Consider the following 15,817-nt stretch of genomic DNA (forward strand, 5'->3'; position numbering starts at 1 on the left):
TATAACTCAGATATATGTATGATACTTACAACCTTAAAAACATCATAGGAATTATATTTTACATTGTCAGCTCTCTAAAGTTTAAACATTTTAAAAATCTGAAGGCCATTTTGCACAATTTTAAAAAATGTGTTGTGAACTGTGTTTTTTCTCTTTATCCTAAGTTATATCAGTAATGTAGTTATAAAAGCAGACAGTGATATCATAATTGTTTTACAACCAATATTGCAATGTGAAAAGAGAAAATAAACAATGTGGTCTCTTGATTCATATCTATCAAATAACCTTTGGAAAAGTCTGGAAAATGCTGTCTCATTCATTGTGCAAAATAACTGAGAACTCTGTCATACTGAAAATATTACCGGAAAGATGTGATATTTTATGGAGGCCATTATAGTCATCATTTCCTGTGCCTTGATGAGAAGAAGAAAAAACGACCAAAAGCTGGAACTTTTGGTAGGCACACTTGACACTCAAAAACAAACAAAATGTATTAATATTTATTTTAATGATCTTAGAATATGTATTTGTATATGTTCATTGTTTGCTTCAGTAACATCAATTCACATTTCTAAAACTTAAAAATTCTTCCAGAATTATACCCATACGTTTTTGATTGATTGGTTTATAAATGCATCGTTTCACAGGATGAATCTATTGGGAGGAAAGCAACTTTCTTTTTGTACTCAGTGATATAATTGTCTCATTATTCAATCATCCAGTGTTTAATGAGCAGGCACTATTTGTCAAACATAGTTCTAGACCCTAGAAATATATAATTCTCTCCTTTTGGATTTTATTGCCAAATTGCTCTTTAATGGTCTGAAGAAACATAATAGTGGATCTTTTCTTTACAGCCAAATCCATGATGGCATCTGGCTTTTATGAGATTTTGAAAATCTATAAATATGTATGTATATGTATTAATAGGAACATTTATCAAAATATTTATTAGGGAGAGGATACTAAAATATATTAAAGATTCAGGTAAACTTTAATGGATCCATAAACTTTGATAAGGTGGTTCAAATTAAATATTTGGGAAATTATTTTTAATTTACTTGCCATTAAATCCCTGATAGGAGTACTATGAAGTAGAAAACGTTTTTAGTTTTTAGATAATTAGATTAACATGTTGGCTCACAAATGGACCTTAACTCATCTGAAAGAAATTAAGTTCTCCTTAGCCAGTCTGGCTCAGTGGTTAGAGTGTCCACCCCCAGACTACCGGGTCCCAGGTTCAATTCTTGATTGCAACCAATCAATGTTTCTGTCTCTCCCCCTCCCTTTCCAGTCTCTCTCTAAAAAAAAAAAATAAGTTTTGTCTAATATATGATATTATTCTTTAATCTCTGATTTTAAAGCTGAAATAAATATCCACATTTGTTCCTTATTTATTGGTTTAATATGTATGCAAGAATTTATTCAGATATGCCTATTCATCAGTTAAGTAGAAACGCCAATTTTTAATGGCTGTCAATCTTCAAAATGCTGTTTTCTAACTTAGATTATTCTTTAGTTGGACAAGTTCCATGTAGCTACATTCTAGGTTATATATAAATGTTTTAAAATATATTTAAGACATTGCTCGTCAAGTGCAGAGAGACTACAAAGACAATTTCAACACAGACAACTTAACATTTCCATGGTATTTCTGGGTTTCCGATCAGCTTAGACTCTAAGCATGAAATGAGGAATTTAAGATTATCATGTTACCCCAATTATGTATAATAATATCTTTATTAAAACAAACTATCCCAGCCTGAAAGTATAATTTTGCTTGATCAACTTTTCTGTGTGGGTGTTCATTAGCATAATATGCATTTACCAGCCAATTACATCTTTTCCCGAGTATTTATATAAATATACCGACCTCTGAATAAGCTTTCTCTCCCATCTGTTTAAAACTTCAGACTGTTATCACAGTGATGGGAACCATAGCTATAGTAAAAAAAAAAAAAAAAAAAAAAAAAAAAAAAAGCCTATTAAAATCTACCTTCCTCCACTTACTCAATTCATTTAGTCTGATGCAGACCTCAAGGCCTCTCAGGTATGCAAGCTTCAAAGCTATATCTTTATGTGGGGAGCTCATGGGGCACCGTCTTTAAAACAAACAAAAGTTCAAAGCCACTTAGGTGCCTGGAAAGTGCTGAGGTCACTGTTCTTTGAAACTGGCTCACCAAATGCTGCTGGGGCTGTGGCGCTTCAAAGGGAATGGCTGTTTGTTATTCCTCCAGTCCAGCTGCTTGGGTTCTATCACTTTTTATGGAACTGGCCTGTTTTACAGGATAAGCTTGAAAGGGAACTAGAAACTGATGAGCTAGGTGTCAGCCACTTGGGCCACAGAGAAGCTAAAAATGACTCATTGGACTCTTAGACTCCTTAACCGCACACACCCCCTGCTGTCTCCTCTGAAGATTATGGTAGGGAAATATTTCTATCAGAGAAAAAAGACCGAGATTTAGAAGGAAGAATAAGGAGAATATTAAACTCAACCAACTCTAGAAGATAAGGCTATGAAATCAAGTGGAGGATATTCAACTCAAAGATATGTCTAAAATATATTCAGTAAGAATTGAATGATTGTTCAGTAAATGTTATCATTAGGATGGTGATCATCACAATTATTATTTGTTGATCCTGACTATAAATTGCCCTTACCACATTTGATGGTGTACCTGATTCTTCATGCTTCTATACAATATGCCCATTTTGAAGTAATGAAAATTTTAAAAAATGCACGGAGGTGATAGAGAATTATCCCTCAATGATAGTATGGAACCAACCCCATTGTCAATATCAAAGACAAAGTGACTTGTGTAATTTTTAGAAATGAATTAAAAAGAAAAAGACCTTTGTTTTGTTAGCTTTTAGTTAGAATTATTTCTAATTTTTGCACTTAATATCTATGGAATCTATGCAGGATATTTTTCTGGTTTTTTGTTTTAAATTTAAGTAAAAGTGACTGGATCACTATAATATATTCAAATACTACTGTAAGAAAAATATCCTTTAAAGCATTTAAAAAATCAGTAATATATTTATTTTAGGAAAGCAAAATAATCTCTCTATATAAAAGCCTAATATGCAAAGTGTCCCCTCAGGAGTTCGACCAAACAGGAGTTCGATCACTCACTATGATGTGTACTGACCACCAGGGGGCGGCGTTAAACAAAGGAAGGCCCCAGCCAGCAGCCACTAGGGACCCTACCCATGCATGAATTTTGTGCACTGGGCCTCTAGTAATAACAATAATAATAATAATAATAATAATAATAATGATGATGATGATGTTAAGCCATAATGACAGTCATTAATTTATTAACTGTTTGTTTAATAAATGCCTAATTTGTGATAAGATTTACTTGTGTTCATAGAATTAATGATAAATAAGAAATAGTTATACTTCTACAGATGCTTATGACTAATAAGTGAGATGGATGTAAAAAAGACAATACTCACGTCGTTTTAAAAACTAACTTGGCCTGGCCAGCATGGCTCAGGGGTGGAGTGTTGACCTATGAACCAGGAGGTCACAGTTCAATTTAAGGCCAAGGTACCTGGGGGGGGAGAGGGGGGGTAATGCAGGAGGCAGCGTATGGATGATTCTCTCTGATCATTGATGTTTCTATCTCTCTCTCCCTCTCCCTTCCTGTCTGAAAGCAATAAAATATATTTTTTAAAAACTTATAAAAAATACTAACTTTAAAAATCCCTTAAAAATCTCATTTTTATTAAAAGTACATGCATACATACATACATACATATATACACAGCATACTTAATTAATTTTGTATATGTTCTAGTAAATTAACAAAAAGAATTATCAAATGTTTGCTGTATTTATTTTTCCAATTTTTTCCACATTTGAAGGTACAGTTTATATTTTAATAAGGAGGAATCAACTGAGTTTATATTCTCTTGCTATTTTAACAAAAGCATTGGTAATTAGGTTTTGATTGAGTCATGTCCCTTCTTATTAATGTGAGTGTAGGACAATCCAATGTAATTTTTATTAATTAACCCCATGTAATCAAAACAAATAAGGGCTTTCGATAAATGAACACTTGACTGGATAGACTCTGACAGCACAAATTAAGAAATAGCTAATTGTTATTCCTCTCTGGGTCATTAAATGAAATTAAGACTTCACATTTTGTACATACACAGACTGAATGAATGTGAGTAGTTAATGTAAATTATTGTTCCCCTTTGTGTATCGATGTGCCAGTGAAACTATATAGAAGGTAAATTGCAACGATAACAAAGTTACCTTTAAAAATATCTATGAATTGTAAGATTTTATTATTTTGACTTTCATTCCAGGTGAAATTTACCCCAAGATGTATCACATCTGTTTCTTTCTGGTGACATACATGGCACCTCTGTGTCTCATGGTGTTGGCCTATCTGCAGATATTTCGTAAACTCTGGTGCCGACAGGTATGTATTTCAAACAATGTCCTTGTGTTTTCTTCAGGATGTGCTTAAAAACAAAATTTAAGAGAGGATGCTTAGCAAAGGACTGTGCATTTTCCTAAAACACTGAGGCTTGCTGGCCCTGGCAATGTGTCCAGGCATTTTTTAGAGTGATAGTTATGGAGTGTATTTTATGAACTGCCTTAATGACTTTAAATTTAAACCTCTGTGATTAATTGATTTGATTTTTGTCTAGGACTGATATTATAAATTTTACTTTTGATGAGGAATAACAAATTAAAATTCCATTAAACTTTCCTGATGCATTTTTTATTATATGGGTTAAATATCCAACTTCAAAGATTTTTTTTTTTAGAACAATAGAAGATTCAAGCAGAATTCAGTGTTTTAGAAACTGTTGGTAGTGCTGATTTGGGAATACTAAAATTTGTTAGGTAATGTTGCTTTTTCCAGTTTATGTAGTAAATCATCATTCATCAAACATTTAATGTATTTTTTGTATGCATATCTGATTAAAAGCTAAATGTCTATGTCATTGATGAATTCCTAGCCTACAGAAGGGAGACAGGCAGATACAGAATGAAAATTACCGTAATAAATGTAAGCGCAGGGAATCAGAGGAAGACTTAGTGGAGGGGACTCTGCGTCAAAGCAGGCAGCATTTAGGCTACACCTTGATTTGTAGGATATCACCAAACAACACATGTAGTGGTTTATCAAGGCACAGACAAAGGGTAAAGCTCAGCCTCTTCTATTTGTAAATTGTATATTTAAGTGACTTTACTTACAATATCTCTGCCTCTAAATTAATTGCCAGTACTTTGAGCTTACCTGGCTTGTGAAAAGCCATTCCTTCAGTCTGTTTCCTCTGACACATTTTACCCAACTGAAAGAATTTGTTGGGCCACTTTAATTCATTAAAATAATTTCACAAACCTCTTATTTGGTGTTTGTCTGAGGATAAGTCTTAATTTGAATCTTCTTCATCCTCTGTTATTCAAAGCAATTTTCAAGTTCATCTTTTAGTGGTTGGATATGAGCAACAGCTGCATTTGTCAGCCCTGTATGTCTCATAATTCCGAATGTTCTGTTCCTCTATGTTTGCAAAGAAGTCCTTTCTTTTATGATCTCATAAATGCAACCAGTATCAACACGTATTAGCATTCTGTTCGCCGACCTTTTTAACTAAAGGAACAAATGCATGCCACTGTAAAACATAGGCGGCGATTTTCCAGATCCTAATGATGGTTTCCCCAACACTCTCTGCTGACCACAAAGCCAGTGCCACATATTTTAGGCTGTTTGTTACTGTGATACCCACTTCTTTTTTAAAAAAAATATTTTATTGATTTTTTACAGAGAGGAAGGGAGAGGGATAGAGAGTTAGAAACATCGATGAGAGAGAAACATCGATCAGCTGCCTCCTGCACGCCCCCCACTGGGGATGTGCCCGCAACTAAGGTACATGCCCTTGACCGGAATGAACCCCGGACCCTTCAGTCCGCAGGCCGACGCTCTATCCACTGAGCCAAACCGGTTGCAGGGGTCCTCAAACTACGGCCCGCGGGCCACATGCAAATATAAATATTGTATTTGTTCCCGTTTTGGTTTTTTACTTCAAAATAAGATATGTGCAGTGTGCATAGGAATTTGTTCATAGTTTTTTTTAAACTATAGCCCAGCCCTCCAGCGGTCTGAGGGACAGTGAACTGGCCCCCTGTTTAAAAAGTTTGAGGACCCTGGTTAGGGCATACCCCACTTCTTGATAGCTATTATACTAGTCAGTTTTTATTTGTTTTTTAAGAGACCCATCACCACAAAGTATAAGGATTCTTTTCTTTATTTTAATCCTCATCCAAGGATATTTTTTCATTGATTTTAGAGATAAAGGAAGGGGTGGGAGGAGGGAGAGAGAAAGAAGCATCAACATGAGAGAGAAACATAAATTGATTGCCTCCCATAGGCCCCCCAACCAGGATGGGACCTACAACCTAGCTACGTGCCCTGACCAGGAATCAAACCCGAAACCTTTTTGGCGTATGAGACGATGTTCTAACCAAGTGAGCAGCCCAGCCGGGGCATATTAGTCAGTTTTTGCTAGGTTATTCAGCTATAGAATAACAACTCCAAGTATGTGGCTTGTAGTAGTAGTTAGTCTCACTCATGTTCCACGCCAGTGGTGAGAATGGGCAGAAACTATGCTCCACTTGTCCACACAATCTGAAGGACCATCACTTCCTGGAACATGCCATTCTGGGACTGAGGGAAAGGGCTAGAAAGCTGGAAGAAATATGTAATGTCTCTTAAAATTCTGCTTTGAACTGGCATATGTTATGTCTCCCCAGTTTTCAGTAGTCAAAACAAGTCATGTGGTTAAGCTTGACCATGAAGAAGGGAGTGCCCTTTACTCACAAAGGGCAATGGGGATCGTCTCAGAAGCTGGGGAGTGAATAACTGGAAATGATCAACAAGTCATAAACATAGACTCAAGGCCCAGACTATATGAGTTTCAATCCTGACTCTACAACTTAATCGATAGATGATTTTTGTTAACTACAGACTTCCACTTCTGTGCCTCTCTTTAATCATCTTTAAAGTGCAGTTATATAGCATCTACATCACAGTGATGTTATATTTAATAGATTAATTAATTCAAGTGCCTACTATATGGAAAGTGTTCAATAAATAAAATACTTAAATAGTATATGCTATTATGCAGACTTTTAACTAATTTTGTGTGTATTTCTAAAATAACAAGCATAGGTTGAATTAATGTACTATATGACTACTTTCTTCACTAGATTTCTTTTTACAGCACTTTTCACTAACATTATGACTTTTTTATTTGTCTATCTTCCTTACTCTACTAAGTTGAAGACAGTGCACTTTCACCTTCATCTTATATCCTTCCATTAGTACATATCAGTTGCTCAGTAAATAGTTTATGAGAAAAAAAGTGAGTAAAAGAATATATGCTAAAAGAAAATGGTTAGATACAGGAAAACAAGGGGAATCCATTGCCTAGTTATTCATTAAAAGAAAAAGTTCAGAGGAAAATTAGAATTTGAAAATATTCTTGAAGAAGAAAAAATTTTATTGAGCATGTAAGAATAAACATATTTTAGATTTAGACTGAGATTTAGATATTCAGTGTGAAGAGCATTTTCTAGTTCTATCTTTTTACTGGTTAATGTGCATTACACATAATAAGTGCTTATGGTTTATTCATTTATTTACAGATTGACCTAACTTTAAAACTACTTGGGGATACCTGAATCTATCTTGTTCATAGTTGCAACCCCAACAGTTAACATGGTACCTTGCCTAAAGAACGTATTCAAAAAATGTCTGTTGAATAATTAGATAACTACCAAACCCAGCCAATTTACTTCTTGGTTGTTTAAATTTATAGTGCTCTATTTCTCAAGCTCTAAAATAAGTTCAAAATTGGATTACAAGTTTAGAAATAATCTACATTCTTTTGATGGATTGTCCTGGTTAGTACAAGCCACATGATTCAGAAGGTTCACAGTAAAACTCCTGGGCTGTGGAACTAAAGACATTTACAAAATATATCGGAATAGAATATGGCAAGTCCAGCTGAGTTCACTTTAGCAGCTAAAATAAAGTAAATTAACCCCAAGTGAGTGACTATATGGAATTCTGCTTGAGCAGCTCTCAATGTCCAACTGTTAATGTTTATAAACAGAGTGGCAAGGCATGGAGTGCCATAGGCTAAACAAGTGGACCATTAATGAATGCCTGTCCTATTTACTCATATTACAAAGATGCATGGACTCTGTTACATACTTTGGAATTAATAAGTGTAAGTCTTAGTTTACTTGGCCCTGTGTGCATATAAGCATTCTTTCCAGTTCTAGCCCTCACCTATTATAATGCTTTGATCTTAATCAACATGTGGACTCATGTTCATTTATTCTGCAAATATTTAAAAAGCACCTAATATGTGTCTGGTACTCTGTATGGAAATGGAGATGAAATATGATAAATATTTGAGTCTGACACTAAATTTGAACATTCAAAGTTCCTTCCAATTATGAAAGACCTTCCCTGCTCAACTTTTATCAGTCTCTTCTACTTCCCTTTATTCCTCAACACTCTTCTAAGAGAACTTAATTAATATTAGGTGATGTCAAGGCAATCTAGTATGAAGAAATAGACAGAAAATTGTAATTGCAGAGGCATAATGAAAAGACACTAACTCAAGTCCACACATAGAAAAAAGAGCACCAGTACTGGTAACTATGTATGTAAATATAGAAGAGAGTATAAATGTATTTTTTTGTATTTATTTTCTCCTATTTGACTTTAAAAGACAATAGCATGAAGCAATAATTATAAAACTCTGAAGATTCAGCTTACAGTGTATAAAGATGTAATTCAGCCCAGCTGGTGTTGCTCAGTGGTTTGACCTAGAGGAGGTCAGGGTTCAATTCCAGGTGAGGGCACATGCCCGGGGCATGCAGGAGACAGCCAATCAATGATTCTCCCTCACATTGATGTCTCTCTCTCTCTCTCTCTCTCTCTCTCTCTCTCTCTCTCTCTCTCTTTCTCCCTCTCTCCCTTTCTCTCAGAAATCAATAAAAATGTATTTTAAAAAGTTGTAATTCAAAGAAGAGAAAGAATGAAACTATATTTGAGAAAAGTTTTTGCAAATTATTGAAAGTAAGTTAGAATTAATCTGTGGTATTTCTCCTTCTCTGTAGAGTATATTTAGCATAATATACTCTAGGTCCATCCATGTTGTTGCAAATGGCAAGATTTCATTCTTTTTTTATGACTAAATTATATTCTATTGTCCATATGTACCCAGTTTTCTTTATCCATGTGTCTATTGATGAACACCTAGATTGCTTCCATATCTTAGCTATTGTAAATAATGTTTCAAGGAACATAGGGGTGCATATATCTTTTTGAATTAGTGTTTTGGATTTCTTCAGATAAATAACCAAGTGGAATTTCTGGGTCATAAGATAGTTTCATTTTTAATTTTTTGAGGAACCTCCGTACTGTTTTCCTTAGTGGCTGCACCAATTTACCATCTCACAAACAATGCACTAGGATTCTTATCCTCCCTAACACTTGTTTATTGATTATTAGTGATAACCATTCAGACAGGTGTGAGGTGATATCTCACTGTGGTTTTGATTTGCATTTTTCTGATGATTAGTGATGTTGAGCATCTTTTCAGATGTCTGTTGGCTGTCTGTATGTCCTCTTTGGAGATATGCCGATTCATGTCTTCGGTCCATTTTTAAATCACTTGTTTGCTTGTATTTTTGATGTTGAGCTGTACGAGTTATTTATATATTTTGGGTATTAATCACTTATCAGTTATATCATTTACAAATATATTTTTCCATTTAGTGGGTTGCTTTTTTGTTTTATTGATAGTTTATTTTTTGTTGCAAAAGCTTTTTAGTTTGATGTAGTCCCATTTGTTTATTTTTGCTACTGTTGAGTTTGCCCTAGGAGACATATCCAACACAATATTACTAAGATCAATGTTAACTAAAATCTAAAAAAACAAAATAAATAAACAAAAGTAAACTCATAGACACAGAGAACAAATTGATTGACTCCAGATGGGAGGACAGTTTTGGGAATGAGTGAAAATGGTGAAAGCGATTAAGAAGTACAGATTGTCCGTTATAAAAATATAAATGAGGACATACAGCACAGGAAATATAGTCAATAATATTGTAATAACTACTTATTGCAATGATCATTTGGTAAAGATATGTAAACGTAAATCACACATCATACACCTGAGAATTAAATAATGTTGTATTTCAACTGTAATTGAAGAATAATATTTTAAGTCTTATTTTAAAAATGGTAAAATTTTAAGTTTTGTTATATAGGTTTAACCGCAATAATAAGAAAAGTAGATGAAAAAATGTTGGCATTAATCTAAACAGACTCAGTAAGATAATTAAATTGCTATACTAGAAAATGTCTACCTAACACAAATAAAGCAGCAATGGGAAAATAGAGGACCAAAATAGACATAATATATAGAGAGAACAAATAGCAAAATGACAGATATAAATTATACCTTCTTAGTAATTACATTAAATATAAATGAATAAAACACTCCAGAGATTGGTAGGATATGTGAAACAAGCAAAAAACCATGATCCAACTCTATGCTATCTATAAGGGACACAGCTCATGTTCAAAGACAAATAGATTACATGTAAAATATTGTAACCAAAAAGAAAACTGGAGTAGCCATAATATTAATGAGACAAAAGAGACTTTAACAAAAATAATTGTGATAAAGAGGGACATTTCATAATGACAAGTCAGTCCATCAGTAAAATATAAAAATTTTAAACTTCTCTGCACATAACAACTGAAACCCACAGCACATGAAGCAAACACTACAGAACTGGAGGGAGAAACTGACAATTCAACAGTAATAGTTAAAAAAGTTAATCCCCCTTTTTCAGCAGTAGGTAGAAACACTAGTCTGAAGATCCCATAAGGAAACAGAAGACTTAAACAAAACTACCAACCTAATGGACCTAGAAATATCTGCAAAAAATTGTTCAAAAATCAGAATACACATTCATCCCAATAGCGCATGGAATCCCAAGAGCACATAGAATCCGCTCCAGGTCAGACCATATGATAGGCCATAAAGTGAGCCTACAGTCACTTAAAGTGGTTAAAATAATAAAAATGTACATTAATGAAATGATTGAAATAATAAAAAGTACATTATTCTATTACCATGGATTTATACAAAAAATAAACCATAGAAATAAAATTAGGAAATTCAAAAATATATGGAAATTAAACATTACATTTTAAAATAACCAATCAGTAAAAGAAGAAATCACAAGAGAAATTAGAAAATACTTTGAAATGAATGAAAATAAAAACAATACACCAAAATTTATGAAATGCAGCCAAAGAAGTGTTTGGAAGGAAATTTACAGCTATAATAATAATAAAAAAAAAATCTCAAATCTCAAATTCTACCTTCAGAGATTATAAATAGAAAAAAATATTAAAAACGAAAGCCAATAGCAGGCAGTAAATGATAAAGATTAGAGTGCAAATAAAGTATAATAAAACAATGAAACATTCAAAGTGGCACAGACAACAGTGTGGTGATTATGGAGGTGGTGGAAGGTATAGGGATAAATTGTGATGGAAGGAGACTTGACTTGGGGTGATGAGCATACAATACAATGTACAGATGATGTATTATAGAAGTGTACATCTGAAACCTACCTAATGTTATTAACCAATGTCACCGCAATAAAGTCAATAGAAAGGAAATGAACATTTTAAAAAATAAAACCGATGGTTGCCAGAGGGGAGTGGGGAGGAGGGATGGGTGAAAAAGCTGGAGGGGAATACGAGTATAGTCAGCAATACTGTGATAGCTACACGGTAACAGCTGGTTACTAGACTTACTGTGGTGATCACATGGTAAGGTCTATAAATGCTGAATCACTATGTTGTGCACCTGAGACTGATACAATATTGTATAACAACTGCACCTAAATAAATAACTAAGCAGACTTTATTAAAAATAAAAACAAAACGTTCAATAAAACGGAAAGTTCTTTTAAAAGATCAGAGATAATGACAAACCTTTAACTAAATTAGCCAAGAAACAAGAGGAGATATCATCACGTCTTTTTTGTATTTTTTCCTGGTGACAGGGACCACAGCCATACTCCCTGGGACAGAGCCACTTCACGGGGACTGTTTCTGATGGTTGCAGAAGTCATCAGATGCAGACTGTTGAATCTTTCCTTCAAGGGAACACTCAATAATACAACTGCTAAGGTTCAAGTGATCTCTCAGAGATCATTTAGAAAACAGTTCAAGGCCATTTAGCAGACATTTATAGAGTTATTCATACTAAAGGTCTTCTGGAACTTTCCATTGCCATTATATTTTTAAATGTCTATTTAAAAAGAGACTCACAAAATAGGTAAGATTCTCAGCTCCTGCCTCCTGCCAACCAATGGTAAGAATTTTGAGGGGGCCTATATGAAAAGGTTAGTCTTCATGACAGGATAGGTAGAATCAGAAGATAAATCATTATCTATTTTGTTTTTCTAATTGAGGGCAGGTTTCTATTAACTTCTTTTGCTTCTTTTTGAGAGAGAATAGTTATGGCCAAAAGGAGCATCATGTTCATTCATCTGTGTGAGCATCAAAGTAAAAGTCTCTTCTCAAATTAGAAATTATCTAACACACTTGGATCTTGTGATGTATAAAGCAACAAAACCCATCCAACATCCATTCGGAGAGGCCACAGGGACACATTGATCTGTCGGGGTTTGCAGCACAGACATAAAAGCAACAGCTGAATGATCTTAATAGAACTAAGATGGCCGTATGGTGTGCTTGCTGGCACATTTTCCTTTCTAAAAAAATTACACATGCTGAATTTTATTGTTTTGCTCACTAAACCCTATCAATCTCCATGAGCTTATAATTAAGAAAATATTATACTTGGAGGGACTCCCTGCTTTTATCAAGTAACTTTGAAAAGAAATGGAAAAGTACAAGTTGTATAACTGTCTTTACAAATTCCAGGTATCTGAAATGTTCATGTAAGACCACAGGGGATTCTCAGTGTTTTTGTGTGCGTGTTAAAGTGCCAGACCATAAAACTGGTTTCAAGCAATTTCATAACAATACATAGTTAGCAACAAAGAATTTTTTTTCCTCCCTTCATTCAAAGGTTTGCAGGGGCCAAACTTGAGAAGCCAAAAAAACCTAATAAAAAGCAAAAGGTAGCTAAGTCCTATCTCTCCAGCTGGCAGCAGATGGCAGTAGTGATACATGAAAAATCCATTCAGGTGGCTTGCAGTTACCTGCGTTTTTCCTTCTCTTTAAACTTCGGTATCTGAGCTGAACCAGGATTCCTAAGAAGATAATGGGGTTGTCATCCCTTTACAGTTTTAGCCAGTTTTCATTTCCCTCTTTTTTTAAAAAAAATTAAAGAGTTTGTTTTTATTTTGTCGCAGTGGTTCTCAACCTTCCTAACGCCGTGACTCTTTAATACAGTTCCTCATGTTGTGGTGACTCCCAACCATAAAATTATTTTCGTTGCTACTTCATAACGGTAATGTTGCTACTGTTATGAATCGTAATGTAAATATCTGATATGCAGGATGTAATTTTCAGGGGGCGCGACCCATAGGTTGAGAACCGCTGATTTAGAGCCATTTTGGCTCACAGCCAAGTTGAGTAGAAGATACTGGGAATTCCTATTTGTCCCAGTTCCACTCAGGCACAGCTTCCACATTATCAACACTTCAGAGGAGTGGTTACAATTGATGAACCTACGCTGGCACATCATAACCACCCAAAGTCTATAGTTTACCTATGGATCACTCTTGATGTACATTCTATAGGTTTGGACACCGTATCCAAATACATTGTATAATATATAATGACATGTATCCATTATTATGGTATCATACAGAGTATTTTCACTGTCTTAAAAATCCTCTATACTTGCCTATTCATCCCTTCCCCCTTTAGCCAATCACTGACTTTTTTAGTGTATTCATAGTTTTATCTTTTCCAAGGTGTATTGTAATTGAATCATATATGTAGCAATTTTAGATTGGTTTCTTTAAGTAATATGCATTTAACGTTTCTCTTTTTTATAGCTTGATAGCTGATTTCCTTTTTTAAAAATATATTTGTATTGACTTCAGAGAGGAAGGGAGAGGGAGAGATAGAAACCTCAATGATGAGAGAGAATCATTGATTGGCAGCCTTCTGCTCGCCCCCTACGGGGGGGGGGGGGGGCGCGGGGGAGGGGTTCAAGCCTGCAACCCGAGCATGTGCCCCCGGGCCCGAATCGAACCTGGGACCCTTCAGTCTGCAAGCCGATGCTCTATCCACTGAGTCAAACCAGCTAGGGCGATAGCTGATTTCTTTATAGCACTGAATAACATTCCATTGTCTGGATATATGACTTCTCTTTTAATAAAGAGATAGCTTTTCCATTTGTAGCTCTCTTTAGACCTTGACAAATGTGTGGTGTTTCCACATTTTTTTTCCCCATTCAAACTCCTATTTGGCACTTGGACGCATTATTCAAGAACATGCTCCATTCAAACATTGTAGGGAAACAGGCTCTTGAACCTCTCAGACCACGGGTGTCTGGGACACGCTCCTTACTGTGTCGTATAATTACTTCTCCAAAGTGGAACTTTCCGAAGTCAGATAGCAATAGAGGGTCTCCGCTTCTTTCAGATCCCTGGCACATCATCTGTGGTTCAGAGGAAATGGAAGCCCCTGCAGCCTGTTTCACAGCCTCGAGGGTCAGGACAGCAGACCAAGTCCAGGATTAGCGCCGTGGCTGCTGAAATAAAGCAGATCCGAGCCAGACGAAAAACAGCCCGGATGCTGATGGTGGTGCTTTTGGTATTTGCAATTTGCTATCTACCAATTAGCATCCTCAACATGTTAAAGAGGTAAAGTTTACCTATTATTTGAAAATAAAGTGACCTGTCATTTCTTGCTTCTTAAGAATTTCTTTTTTAAAGAGAAAAACTGAAGCCCTCTGCCTAGATAGCTTGTCAGGCTTGATAACTGTATTGTTGTTACCAGCAGGTAAGGCAAACGTCCATTTGGAGTGCTCAGACTGTAAATGCTCTTGTCCATGCAAATTCTCTGTTGAATGGCAGACACAAAGCAGATGTTCCCTGATCTCTTCAATCTAATTGCAGAAAAAAAGTTCTAATGCAAAAGAACTCATTTACAGCGGGGGGTTCTCTTTTGATCAGAACAAATGGATTTTCCAGTTTTCAAAGACATGGGGAATTGTGACAGAATTCCATCTCAAGGCTAAAAAAGAGATAAGAATGTTTTGTTAGCATTCTAGTTATGCTTAAAAGTATATTTGTGAGCACATGCGCAAAAAAATGAACTTATGACACATACTGTGTTTGAATGTTTAAACAGAAAGAAAGAAAATCCATTTCCTAAAGTCATTGAATCAAGCTCAAGGTGAATATTAATTTTTAAAAAATCAGTTCAAAATTTTTCAGCCAGGGAAAGTCTGTCATGTGTTACACTGCAGACGCATTTGAGTTAACACAATTGATCAACGCAAACACAGCCGATGCAGGAGCAATGAATGGTACACTTGAACTTCATGGCCAGCCAACTTTATTGGGAATCATCAGAACCGTTGCACGTAGACTGGTCCCAAAGTAATTCTAATTCTGTTTATAATAGACTTAGAACTACAACTAGGTTTGCTGCTCTCACTTTTCCCTGATTCAGGGTCAATATCATGTTCCTCGCAGCTGGGGACTCTGGAGAGAGCTTTGGCTGGAGTCGCACAGACAAAAGGTGGTAGA

At 35.2% G+C, this 15,817-nt stretch overlaps 1 protein-coding gene across 1 annotated transcript in view; it reads left to right on the forward strand.

The window, feature by feature from the left end:
• The window catches only part of HCRTR2 (hypocretin receptor 2), a gene marked incomplete at its 5' end in the record, with an annotated part of 92,185 nt that overhangs the window by 72,741 nt on the left and 3,627 nt on the right, over positions 1-15,817 (forward strand). Inside the window, 2 exons of the mRNA XM_081094979.1 lie at positions 4,327-4,442; positions 14,706-14,926. Coding sequence (XP_080951105.1) covers positions 4,327-4,442; positions 14,706-14,926 — 337 coding nt within the window. The remainder of the gene's footprint in view (positions 1-4,326; positions 4,443-14,705; positions 14,927-15,817) is intronic.

Source organism: Myotis nattereri (genome assembly GCF_964212035.1).
Source record: "Myotis nattereri genome assembly, chromosome: 6".
Lineage (NCBI taxonomy): Eukaryota > Metazoa > Chordata > Mammalia > Chiroptera > Vespertilionidae > Myotis > Myotis nattereri.